The sequence below is a fragment of the Vairimorpha ceranae genome (assembly GCF_000988165.1).
Source record: "Vairimorpha ceranae strain PA08 1199 chromosome Unknown NODE_94, whole genome shotgun sequence".
NCBI lineage: Eukaryota > Fungi > Microsporidia > Nosematidae > Vairimorpha > Vairimorpha ceranae.
In genome coordinates, this window is record NW_020169389.1 from 1 (window position 1) to 13477 (window position 13477).

The following is a 13477-nucleotide window of genomic DNA, read 5'->3' on the forward strand; positions in this document are numbered from 1 at the left end:
TTACTTTACCGAAATGACAGCAATTCTTGTATGCACCTTGTCTATTTACTTCATCTTTGAAGTGTAGAGCAGAACAATGCTTACAGATGCTTGATAATTCACCACAAAAATGTTCATCAACATTCACATTACAATCTGGCATAGTCTCAGTATGTGATGTGTTAAAATCTCCTTCTTCTTTACTCGTACTTGTAGCTCCAAAGTTCAAATCTGACATAGAGTTAGCAGTCTTATTGATCACAGGACCTTCTTCAATGCATGCGGCTGTTACATTGTACTTATACAGTGTGTGTTAACATCTTAAGATACTAAAAAAAAATTCTTCGTGCAAAATAAATCAAGACATCATTCTAACATTTTGATTTGTGTCTAAACTATGTAATTAAACTGTGTCAAATCAATTTGTATTAAATTATTTTATATTTTTCTAATCTGGGTTATGTATTTATTTGTCTTAAAAGATGCAATAAAATCTTAAAAAACCCCATCTTAAAACACGTTTTATAGCATTGTAGATAATACATTAGTTTTATTTTGTTGCAATAAAGTACTGTGTGATTTTATCTTTTAAACCTAAGCTACTACAAAATGTTTAAAAAAATAATTAGTCTTACAATTAAACTAGATAGCTCATTAAACTCAAATTTTAAATTCAAACTTATGTTTAAAATATTAATATATATTATTTATTGTTTAATTCAGAGAAGTGATTTTATACTTTTTTAACCTTTCTCAAGGATATGATGGTTTTAAGGTTTTTTTAAAAAAAGTAATTCAAAAAAAGAAAACTTATTTATTGATTTTACACCTCTTTCTTTACAAAATCAATCATATGTTTCTGCATTCCATTGACATATTTTAACAGATTTTCGGGTGTAATACTTGGCCAAGCTACTAATATCGCAGAATGTAAATCTTGAATATTATTATATTGTTTCCCGTCTCTATAAATCATTCTCGACATATTTGCCCACAAATTTCCAATAAGATTAAGATTTGGACTTAATGGTGGCCAGTCCATGCAATCAATGTTATTATTTTCAAATCATATCCTAGTTGCACGAGCTCGATGGCAAGGTGCATTATCTTGTTAAAAAATATAATTAAAATCGCTATCTACATAATTAAAATTATTAATTTTACTCTTAAGAAATGTTAATAGAGAAATTTAAAGTATCCTACAATAAGCAGTTCTTTTCTATTAAATATTAACAATTTGTAAAATCAATTGTTCACCAGAACAAAAACCGGTCCAAGGCATAACGCCTTCTCCGCCCTGTATACATTTACTATATTAAATTTCATCTTTGTTTACATGGTGCCAATAATACTTAAAACCATCTTGAACGCATAAATTAGAATTATTTTCATCAGAAAATATAACTTTATGCCATTGACGAGTCCATAAAATTTTATCTAAAGCAAAATCAACCCCTTTTGATTTATGCACTTCCTTTAAATTTGAACTCGTGTACAGCTTTTATGCACAAGATTATTATTTTCTTTCATTACTCTTAAAACTATAGACTTTGACACTAATAAATCTAAATCAGCTTTAATTTTAGAAATAGTGATGACTTTATTAGAACCCATACTTTTAATTTTTTCATTGTTCTAAAAGAAAGAGCTCTCTTTCTTCTCTTTTTATAAGTAATTTTAATTACCTTCCTTGAAATCATGCAATTTCTAATCGCGGTCCTAGTTCATCCCAATAAAACACATATTTGCTTAATATTTCTCCTTATTGAAAAAAAAGCATTTATTTGTGCTTTTTAATATAAATTTAAAGCATTTTCTTTACTTATTAACGAATAAATAATTTTTTTATAAAAAACATCAAAACCATCATGTCGCTGAGATACATTGAAGAAATTTTAAATCTCTATTCTTTTTCAGGAAAACATTAGTAAATGATATTATTTTTTTAAGAATGTGTTTGTATTTCAAAATTTGAGTTAAAGGGACATCCCGTTTTATTATAGGATATATTATTTTTTTAAAGCCTTTTGTAATAGCTTATATTAAAAAAATAAAATTACACAATGCTTTATTTTAACAAAATTAAACAAAAGTATCATTTACAATTTTATAAAATGTGTTTTTGGAAAGAATATCTAATGATTTTGACGCGCCTCTTAAGACAAAAAATACATAAAATACATAAAACAGATTAGACTTATATAAAATAAGATTTAAAACGAATTTATATGACACACGTTTTAATTTTTGCACAAATAGATTTTTTTTTATGTGTCTTAAGATGTTGACACGCATTGTATAATATTTACCCTAAAATTAATAAAATTTTAAGTTTTCTAAATTTCTTCTAAATTGTATATTTAAGAATATTGTCTGCCACATCTTATATGAGTGCAATGAGAAATAGTGTTTTTATAACTATCTTACACAAGAGAAGAAAATAAATCAGTAAAAGTAGAATTTAGTTATTTTATAAAATTACCATAAATATTTTCGTTTGTAAAAAAATATAAGTAATGGACAGACAAAAAACGTTACTTTTTTAAACTAAATCAAAATTAAAGAAAACTATATTTAACAACTAAAAAGTTTTGAATATATATAAAAAAATAGTCACAGGGTGAAAGCTTTAAAAAGTTGATATCTTTTATTAATTAATTTATAAATATTTACAAGCACAAAAATAGCATATTTTGATTTGTGAAAATTTGATTGAAATAAATTTCTAAGCAAAATGTATAGATTTGTGCATAATTTTTTTCTGCTTTATTTATACATTTATTAGTATAATTTGTGTTATTAATTAACAATAGGATTTATTTTCTTTTTTTCAAAATAATTTTTTTTAAAGTTTTTTTTTAAATACATTAAAATTTATCTTTTAATTTAAGATTTAACAAAGAGAAATAACATTATTTATATGGCAATTAGTACAAGAAACAGGTTCCATCTCAGGGGTGTTTATCTGCATCTTATGTAAGAAATTAACTAAAAATTATAATAAAACATTTTCTTACTAAAAAATGTGTCTATTGTAGAGTCTTATAAGAGCGAAAACAAGACTGGGTATATCAGTCTAGTATTTCAGTTTACGTTTCTCGTTGTTGTAAATTCCTACAATTTTTAATATTAAATTAATTTTTTTTTAATATCATTAAGTTATGTAATAATTTTTTTTTCACCGGGTATTTTAGTAGAGACCTGTTGGTATTAAAAGATAGTCTATTTAATGATTAAGATTTTACTTAAATATTATGTTCTAAAACTTAGTTTTAGATAGGTCTATAGTAGCCAATAGACTGCTGCCACAAAATTGTAATCCTTAATAAGAGAAAACTTATGTGGTAATACAGGCAGATAAGCGCCCCGAACTAAGATAGTTCTTTGAATAGGACACACCTGCTGGGAAGCTCTAATTTGCTTGAGGCATGTTTGTGTTTGTTAGTCCTATTACAGTTGCGGGCCTTGTTCTTTAAATCATTTTAACTGCTAAAAAAAGAATTATATGAACCAAGCATATTTTATTAAAATATTTTCCTTACATAGTTTCAGTAGCAAATTACATATGTTTTTATTACAAGTTTTTGTAATATACAAACAATACTCTAGTCTAATTAGATTCATTGGTATGTCATTGAAACATTTTTATTCATTGATCCATATGGTAGTTAATATCACAACTTATAAAACAGAATTTCTTCCAACAATTAAATAACTAACATAGTGTGTACTTTTCATTATTGCTTTTCTAATCAAATTATTTTTTTAAATTTTTAAGCCGTTAAATGTTATTATGGTTGCATACAATTTTTTGTTCAATGGGAATATTAGATTTTGATTTATTTGTAGATCTAGAAAATTTATCAGATTGTTACATAAAAGAACTTGAGAATAAAGGATTATATGTGAATGAAGAGATAAAACAAAAGAATCATGAGCTGACAAAAGCTGAAGAAGAACTTTTTTTTGAAAACCAATCTAATTCTAATATATTAGATGATCTGACAAATTTTATAGACGAATGTTTTGATAATGGATATAAGAATGTTGATTATAATTTAAGTGACAAAGTGTTGTCAACGATTTCTGAGAGTAATTCAACGTCAAAAAGTAGCACAAATAATCAATTTATTACTAATAAATTTAACAAACAATTTTGTGCAATAAATCAATCGATTAATGAAACAACAAATTTTGAAGATGGCAATGGTAGCCAAAAAGCTAAAGCAGAACATTCTAATAAAAATGAATTTTGCAAAAACAATACTAATCTATTATTACATTCAACTCAAAATTGTTTATTACAGAGGAAAGATATTAATACAAAAGATAATACTTTTTTACCGACAAATGATAATGTTATTGTTTTATCAGACCATCAAAATTACCACGAAAAGACTAACTGTATTAATAAACCAAGTAATGCACAAATTGATGCACCATCTAATGTTATTGATTCATCGATTAAAAAATCAGAAAATAGTAAATCTTCCATTAATACTTACAAAAATAATAAAAATATTAAAGTCAAAAGAGAAAAATCAAAAATTTATAGAATATCTGATATTCGATTAAGTAATTTTGAAAATGTTTTAAAACTTAAAAGAAACATTAAAGCCAAAAACTTATCGCTTTCTAAAGATTTTACAACAAACGAGCGTAGACTTTTTAATAAATACAAACAGTTTGAGACTAAATTTAAATGGTTTTGTAGAAATACAATAAATATTAAAATACCACAATTTATAAAAAAATTGAAAGCATCCAATTTCTCAAATGACATAAAACATAATTCAATTTCTGCTCTAAATAGTATTTTAAGTTTTTTTGATGCTGTTAATGCAATTTATATAATTATACGGGGAAAATCAATTTATGATTTTATAAATTCATTAAATCTAGCATGTAATAAATTTGGTGAATATATTGATATATCAAAAAAATTTTATATTGTTGAATCAAATTTAAAAAGTTTACATATGCGGGGTAATAAATACATTTGTTCTGACGATTGTAGTTTCTGTAAAATTATATCCCTACTTATTAGTTTAAATATAAGATTTAACTCTTTGTGTAAAAGTCTTGTAGAGTTTATAAATAGTATTGAAAAAAAGAGCAATTAGCAATTAAATTTTTAAGATTATTCTTATTTTTTGCAATATAATATGCCAATTCCCAATTTTTTAATAATGTGTTAATTTCTAAAAAAATTAACTTATCAAAAAATGTTTTACAATCTTAAATACAGCCATAATACCTGTAAGCATAAGTTATAGACTAGTAAGCAAGAATCATGGAGGGCTTAATCTGATAAGTAATCTTTTTAATTTGTACACAGTTGAAATTCAAAAGCGAATTTTAAGAAACTAATTACATTTGTCACCAATAACCGTAAATTTAGATGATCCAATTATTCGCCTGAAAATAAAACATTAGAATGTGAAACTAAAGTTTGAAACGCAATAGGTTTCAGTGTAAAACTAAAACTATAAAACGAAATTTTATTAAATAAATGTATGTAATTAGAAATCTAGTTCTTTTTTAAATAAACAATTACCTTTAGGGGATAAGGGTAGTAGCAACATTATTATACGAAAGTAATTAACATGATAGCAAAAAAGGATATTTTATAATAAATATCATATAATCATTGTTGATATCTATAATTTTAAAATTTTGATGAGGTTTAATATTTGTATGCCTCACATATTTACAACCTTTGTTCATAAACAAACAATCAAATGCTTCGACAAATATTTTTTTTCACTGTACAAAATTGGGATAAATTACATTATTTAATTTTAACTGTCAAAGTATTCAATCATAAAATCTTTGAGATGACTTAAAAATTTGTTATTTGAATCATTGCCAGATTATAGGGGTATGATAAATATGATTAAAACCATACATCTTTACGAGACTGAAATAAATCACTAATAATTAACTCTATTATTGAATACTATTTCTCAGAAAAATGTGCCAAAAATGTTTATATGAGTAAATCTAAATGTTTGTATTGTAATAAAAAAATATATTTAGATAATGATTTGTAAAAATTCGTGACATCTCAAAATCTGTAATTTTTTTGCAAAATTAATCCTTATTGGAGTGACTCTCAGAAATGCGGCCAGCGGAGATGTAGATCTCAATTTATCTAAGTAAATATGGGCCTGTTCATGACATTCCGCGTGATTTAAAATTAAAAGAAGTGTTATAATAATGGTTTTTATTTACAATTGTCCGGGATGTTCTTCGGAAGCCATCTTTTTGTGTGTATACATGATATAAAGGATAAATTTCCTTTAATAGTTTTATTGACACTACTTAATCCTTCCACCCCACTTGTTTTTTTAAAAAATTATTATATTTTTTAAAAAAATAATTAGCTACAAAAAAATTAAAATCTAAACATTTTTAATAGTTTATATAATGCAATCCTGTGCGTCTTTTTATCACTATTTTGGACGTCTTGCTTCCGTCATTGCCACACATTTAAAAATAAACTTATTCTTCCTTTATTTATACCACCATGTTTTCGATAAGCATGCTTAAAATGTGACCACTGGTTTTCAATTTTGTTTGTATGTGCTTCTTGAGCATTAACAAACCCAACCGAGTGGTTTACCACTTTGTGCAAGATCCAAATTCAGCAACGGCCACAGGGTAAGATAGATAACCATCGGTAACAATGATAGATCCGGGTACAACATATTCTCCGAACATATCTAGCATAGTCGGAACTTTTCTGTTGAAAACAGGTCTTAAAACAAAATTTCTACAATTTCTTTTTTCTACATCTCCCACTAACCATTGTACGTTAGGTTTGTTGTCTAGGGTACTAAATGGGTTAGGTGCTAACTCCCCATTACAGATATCAGTTTGTTAAACTGCACTCCGATCCTTTTCCACCTATTTTTACTCTTTCTAATTATTGTTGAAATATTACTTGCTAAAATCAAATCTTAATAAAGTGTTCTCCTAACAATCGCAGAAATCAATGGCCTGTGCTAGGGCATAATCATATACCCATCGATACATTCACCTAAGAAATCTTACAAATTATATATTCAAGAAGGTCATTTTTGACCCTTCTTTGGGGTTATCTTTGATATGCATGCCTTAGAAGAGCATCTGTAAGCATACCCGTCTATATACGTGGGCAGCCACCATAATCCTCATTCTTCCATCACACCTCAAACGAATTACTTCATTATTTATAAGATTGTATTATTAAAAAAGTCTAGAGTCTTAGAGTTCTCTAATAGTATACCATCGTAAAATATAAAATTTATGATTTTCTCTTTTAGATTTTCCATAATAGAGATTAAAAAATAATTCTTTTTTTACCTTTAGTTCATCTTTTCACCCCCTCCGCAACCATGTTTACTTTAAAAAATTCTGTTGGTAGTCATTCAAAGGGGGGTGGAAAGATGAAGTAGCGTTAAATGTTTAATACTGCTTTCCCTCTTCCTCAACTACATGAGATTTCCATTTTCCTTCCGTTTGTTTTAAAATTCTTTGCTTCATTTTCATCTGTTTAAGATCAGCATCGGTATTAATTCAACTTAAAGCATTCGCTACCACTATTTCCTCTGGCTTCATTTATTTAATCGTAAAATCAAATTTTTTTATCTTTTCTATTATTTTTAAAATAGAGCTTATTACGTATCTTCACCAATGCTTTATGATCTGTTGGATTTAAAAATTTCCTGCCTCTCAACTCGTATTCAAACTTCTTTATCCCACAATATACTGTCAGCATCTCTTTCTTAGAGATTTCATATCTTATTTCGGTAGGAGTTAATTTTTTCAAAGATCGTTGCACCGCAACCCATCCTTCCTTTTTGTTCTTTTAAAGCAGTACCGCTTCTAGTCTAAGATCGCTTGCGTCCGTCCTTAAAATAAATCTTTGCTGTAATCTGGTAACCTTAATTTTCCTACTTTTTTTAAAACTTCTTTTATCTCTCTAAATTCTCTGTCCGTTTCTTCTGTTCACTTTCATTGGTTTCCCTTTTTCTTTAAACTACCTGTCAGCTTTAATGTTAATTCAGCATAGTCTTTTATAAAGTTCCTAAACAATTCCGTCCTTCCAAAGGGTCTTTTTAACTCCGTTAAACTTGTCAGCTGTAAATACTCTAATGCTTAGTTTATCTTTATTTCATTTGCAGCCATCTTTGTGCTACCCAATATTATCCCTAAAAGCTTTACTTCCTTCTGACTAAACTGTATTTTATTACTATTTATCTTTATTTTATGCCTTTTGATTCTCTCTAAAGCTTCTACGACCAATTCATCATGCTTCCTCTTTATCTTTGCACGTACCACAATATCATCCATATATACTTCAACGCCTCGTCCCTGTAAATCTTCAAAAATCCTGTTCATTGTCCTCTGTAACATCTGTGGTAAATTCTTGCTCCCATAACCATACTATCCCATTCGTATGATTTTTATTAAATTTAAAGGTTGTTTTATGCTTATCTTTCTCCTCTATCTCTATATGATAAAAGGTTTCCTTGCAGTCTACCACTGTAAATATTTCTGAGCCTTGTGTTGCCCTCACATATCCCTCTTGTTAGATAGCTCATATGGATCTTTTTCCACAGGATCATTTAATCTAATAAAGTTACTAACTACTCTAACATCACCATACGGTTTTGGATCGCTCTACATCTACTTGGGTTCCTCCATTTCGATTTTGATCTTCTAACCATCTTTCAATTCTCTAAATCCTTTATATACTCCTCTGTATCTTTCTTCAGCACTTGTAAAATATTTTGCTCTTTCTTCACTATTTTATGTCCCTCTTTTGTAGGTTTCTTACATTTTCCAGTGTACAACATCTAATTTCTTCCCTTTTAGAGAGGTCAAATATTTCTTTTATTCTCTTCAAAATTTAGCCCTTCTTTTAACTATATTCTTTTTGGTTCGCCGATGCCATTATATAACTTATTTTCTTTCTTTTTACTCTTTCCTAAAATACTTTTTCAGTCTAAATCTCTTTTTATCTCCATTGAACGTATAAATTCTTCGTAAATGCCACTATTTGAACTCTGAACATCATCTAAACACAACAAAAACTAAAATTTTTACTTTTCACCTTTTTATCTCTTTTTCAAATGTAGCAATCCCTAGCCATATGGTCAAATTTACCTCAAAAACAATCCCTACACCTTCTTACCTCCTCTATATAAGTCCCTTTAAAACCGGCTTTCGCATATTCAATTCTCTTTTTACTGTCTTTCTAACATTCCTAGCAGCCTCTTTCATCATCTCTCTCCGTAACTCTTCTTCTCTTTCCAGCCTCTCCGCTCTTACTACTTCATCTTTCAGCTTTTCGATAATCCCAAAATACTTTTCCTCACTGCTAATTTTTCCCACCATAAAATTTTTCACGTCATCGCTTCCTTCAACAAAAATTTTATGCTATCAAGCAGTAGGATCAACACTTTCCAACTCTAACTTATATATAGTTCTCTTAACCTCCTTCAACAGCTTTTGACCTCTAAACCACAGCCAAAATTAGTTAACTCGCAATTTGGTAATCGCTCCCCTGTCTTTATTTATCATAATGAGGGATAAAATTTATATCAATATATAACAAATGGTGTAAAAAGTCAGAAGATCCAACAGAACAGAAAAATGAAAAGATATAAATTAAAAAAAATTAATTTAGAAAGTTTTATAATGAAAAATAAAATAAAGTTTAATAAATTAAAAATATTAAAATAATTATTCATCTTAAAAAAATAAAAGTATGAAAAGACATTTATACAACAATAATAAATAATAATAGAAGCATTTATATTTAACCAAAAATTTTACACAGTTATGCAACTTGAAGATTAACAACACTGTTTTTAAGAGTTGACTTAAAGCATCTTTATCGATTAAAGAATTCTTTTATATTTATTGGCGGCCAATAATCTTAGATGTCCTGATATGTCAAGGCCAAAATATTTAAAATACCAATCAAAGCCGTTACACTAAAGTCGTGTTGTTTCACATAATTGATCTTCTTCTTGATTGGACACATGCTGATCCCAACACTTTTATGTTTTTCATTCTATTGTTAGCTAATACAAACTTTGAACAAAAACTAATAAAATTTTATATTGTAAAATTTAAAATAGTATCAAAAGATTTTGTAATGAAGTTATTTTTATAAACAAGCATTATTTTTTCAATTTAGTATTAAATATTTTAACAATTTATATTCATATAATTTTGTAGTCATGCATGCTAGTATATTTGTCGGGCAAAAGTAGAAAGAAAAAAAAAATTCAATCCTTTCCAGATAGAGATAGTATGTTAATAATAAAAAAACCTTTCAAAATTAAGGCTGGTTTATGCTTACACAATCAATAGATAGCATTACCTTTCGCCCCAGCCTGTTTTTTAATCAGTGTACGCTTCACATAAAAAGAACTTAATTTGTCATGCAAAATTTATATTTAGTAGTAACTAAAACAGTAAAAAATATAAGTTTTAAAAGATTTATTTAGCTATAAATTATGAAATTTAATTGTTTTGCGTTTAATTAATTGTATATTTCAAATATTTCGTATAAGCCTAACCATCCATTCAAATTATTTCATTAAATAACATAATATTTATATTTTTATAATTTTTTATCACATACAATTCATTTATTTTATACTTCAAAGATTGATAAATGTGAAGCATTATTTACAATTTATTGTAACTGTTAGTAATTAATAAGTGTTATTTAGCTTTATTTAAAGTCCTTATAAACTAACACTTAACTAAATAAATTATTTTTATTTTTACAAACTTTTATATATAAATACATTAATTAAATAAAAAACGAACTTTACATCTTAATAATAAAACATATATTTTTTATTATTATTTATCCTACTTGCTAGCATATTGTAGTAACATCTTTTATATATTTGCCTTTTAAATTTGCAAGTAAAAAGCATTAAAATTGTAAGATAATTACTTTGGAGTTATGACTATTTTTATAAGCACTAACATTAGATACATATTTAACCAAACATTTGCATATAATATACGGGCAGTAAATACAAAATTATAATTTTATTTTAATTCTTTGACATAACATTTTAATAAATTTTTTAAATGTTTATACCTTATATAATAACAATGTACTATTATTAACCACAAGTCATTAATTTAAATTTGTTTGTCATGAATATTTATTTTTATTTCTACCAATCAAAGTTACAAAAAGAAAATTGTTTTCTAATAAATTATTTGACTTAAAGTATCTTAAGTAGCTGTATACCACAGACAAGAATGTTAAAAAAATTAATTTTAATGGTCTTCAGTTTAGAATGCTAATAATTTTAAGTAAAGTAAAAACATAATCACTTTTTTCTGTAAATAGCCTATTTGTATTTGTTTTGAACGTAAACGTAACATTTATACAGATTGTATCGTACATTTAGTTTATTATAATAAAAAAAAATATTTTAATTTTTTTTGACTTTGTATTGTATACTGTCTTTTGCAGCAAAACCAAGAAAAACTAAATGAATCTAAAACCCCCTGTCCTTATTTATTATATACAATATAATCAGTCTTAAAATTATTTTTTTTAATATAATTAAATTAAACAAAGAAAAAAGTTTTTAGAAAAATATTATCAGTAAACTATAATTTTTACTAAAAAGCATTTTTCTTCAATGCTCAATTTTTACAAAGTTATTTCTAAAACAAACATCGTTCCAACTAAAGTTATGATTACTATTTGTGACAAAATTTATTACATAATAATTAAATAAATTTTGTCTTCAAATATATTCGGTGGCTGTAACACCACACTATTTAATTAATTTGTTATTATTTTGTTATCAATTTTACATTTCTGTCATAATTTTTTTACTGTAAAATATTTCAGTTAGAATTTTTAATTTATCATTATAAATTCCTAAAAAAATTAATTTATATTTTTTGTGATAATTAACTTTTTTGATCTTAATGAGGTGTAACATATTGAATTTATTCTTCATATCTTAATTTAATGCAAAATGATATTGTGGTTGTAAATTTAAATAAATTTTAAAAATATTTCACCCGTTAAATGTTATTTTTGTTTCAAATAATTTTTTGTTCAAAACAAATATTAGATGATCATAATGAACCATTAGATCTAAGAATAAATATATCAAGTACTTCAAGAGCATACGAAAATAAAGGATTATGTGAAAATGTAGATATACAACAAAAGAGTCAAGAAAAAAAAAGTGCAAATTTTGCTGTAGAACATTATTCCTCTGAAAGCTTTTCATCTTCTAGTTCAAATGTTGAGTTTAATAATATTTTAACTGAAAATAAAAAAAAGTTGCAAACACTTAAAGATAAGTTTTTTTTAAATATAGGAAAACAATCATCTACAGATCTTATCCATTTTAACTTAGAGAAAAATTTTAAATATCGTAGCATTCGCAGAAGCAATATATTTTATTCTATATGGTTTAGAAATTTTTCAAATGAAACTTTTGAACTTCTTATGAATGACATTGTAACTCTTTGCATGTCAGAAAATACTAAAAAGTTTTTATTTGAATTGGTTGAATTTCTTAGAGAAGTTGCACAGTTTATTGTTAGGTTTAAAAGCCATTTTAATCTACGAAAATACAATAAGTGTAATGTAATTAATAATTTAACATTAATTGAAACTATAATGAATGAAATAATTTTAAAATTTGACTTTAAAGAGATTAAAATTTTTTTGAATCAAGTTATACAAAAAAATGACAATGCCAAGTTTTCTGATTTAAATGTTCAAAAAGTTTTATCACTGATTTTAAACAATATTCAAAAATTTCAAGATAAATTAAACTACTATGTTTATTATATCACAAAATTGAAAGATTTTTTGAAGAAACTGTAAATAAATATTTTTTTATCATAATTTTACAGAATAGTTGTTAATATTCTTTTAGATGTATTTAAATGATCTAAGAAGTATTAAATATATTTAAAGTAAAAATATTCGTTTCTTTACAAACAAAAAACTTCAAAACGCTTACATATCTTAATAGCCACACAAAAAATCGTAATGTTACTTTTAGGTTTTACAAAATCTTAAAAAGAATTTTGTTTGTTTTTTCGCATATCTAATGCTTTGCATTTATAATTAACTGTGTGGATACAAGTCGAAATTTCATTTTAAATATAAGTAAATTTAACAAAAAAAGGAAATAATAAAGCTTAACTACATTTATAAATTTTGTTTACGCACAATGTAATACAAATATAACTTTAAGTTTAAGATATAAATGTTTATAAAAAAAACATTTAACAAACAAATCTATAATATTAACAAAAGATAGCTATACCATGATTATTACACAGCTATTATTGAGTAGCATTATTTTAATAATCCAATTAAAAGCTTTTTTTACTTAAGAAAATTATTTTTTTTATGCACTATAAAAATGAAATAATTTATTTGCATAACTGTTTATGCTCAAATCATTTAGTCATCACTTTTTAACATATACAT

General features: G+C 25.5%; 8 protein-coding genes across 8 annotated transcripts; 5 read left to right on the forward strand and 3 right to left on the reverse strand.

The window, feature by feature from the left end:
* Positions 1–217, reverse strand: AAJ76_94000217 (hypothetical protein; the record flags this gene model as incomplete). The annotated part of the gene is made up of 1 exon (XM_024476663.1): positions 1–217. A coding segment is annotated over one exon (217 nt), but the record flags the coding sequence as incomplete, so codon positions are not given.
* A 585-nt stretch (positions 218–802) lies between these two features.
* AAJ76_940001021 (hypothetical protein) lies at positions 803–1021 on the reverse strand (the record flags this gene model as incomplete). The annotated part of the gene is made up of 1 exon (XM_024476660.1): positions 803–1021. One exon carries the CDS (start codon positions 1019–1021, stop codon positions 803–805), a length of 219 nt encoding a protein of 72 aa, XP_024329988.1.
* A 1021-nt stretch (positions 1022–2042) lies between these two features.
* AAJ76_940002043 (hypothetical protein) lies at positions 2043–2174 on the forward strand (the record flags this gene model as incomplete). Its single annotated transcript, XM_024476662.1, has 1 exon — positions 2043–2174. One exon carries the CDS (start codon positions 2043–2045, stop codon positions 2172–2174), a length of 132 nt encoding a protein of 43 aa, XP_024329989.1.
* Positions 2175–3797: 1623 nt separating this feature from the next.
* AAJ76_940003798 (hypothetical protein) lies at positions 3798–5102 on the forward strand (the record flags this gene model as incomplete). Its single annotated transcript, XM_024476664.1, has 1 exon — positions 3798–5102. One exon carries the CDS (start codon positions 3798–3800, stop codon positions 5100–5102), a length of 1305 nt encoding a protein of 434 aa, XP_024329990.1.
* Positions 5103–6224: 1122 nt separating this feature from the next.
* AAJ76_940006225 (hypothetical protein) lies at positions 6225–6353 on the forward strand (the record flags this gene model as incomplete). The annotated part of the gene is made up of 1 exon (XM_024476665.1): positions 6225–6353. The coding sequence occupies one exon, from the start codon at positions 6225–6227 to the stop codon at positions 6351–6353; it is 129 nt and encodes a 42-aa protein (XP_024329991.1).
* A 2343-nt stretch (positions 6354–8696) lies between these two features.
* On the reverse strand, positions 8697–8822 carry AAJ76_940008822 (hypothetical protein; the record flags this gene model as incomplete). Its single annotated transcript, XM_024476666.1, has 1 exon — positions 8697–8822. The coding sequence occupies one exon, from the start codon at positions 8820–8822 to the stop codon at positions 8697–8699; it is 126 nt and encodes a 41-aa protein (XP_024329992.1).
* A 296-nt stretch (positions 8823–9118) lies between these two features.
* Positions 9119–9481, forward strand: AAJ76_940009119 (hypothetical protein; the record flags this gene model as incomplete). The annotated part of the gene is made up of 1 exon (XM_024476667.1): positions 9119–9481. One exon carries the CDS (start codon positions 9119–9121, stop codon positions 9479–9481), a length of 363 nt encoding a protein of 120 aa, XP_024329993.1.
* A 2568-nt stretch (positions 9482–12049) lies between these two features.
* Positions 12050–12862, forward strand: AAJ76_9400012050 (hypothetical protein; the record flags this gene model as incomplete). Its single annotated transcript, XM_024476661.1, has 1 exon — positions 12050–12862. One exon carries the CDS (start codon positions 12050–12052, stop codon positions 12860–12862), a length of 813 nt encoding a protein of 270 aa, XP_024329994.1.
* Between the last annotated feature and the right edge of the window lie 615 nt (positions 12863–13477).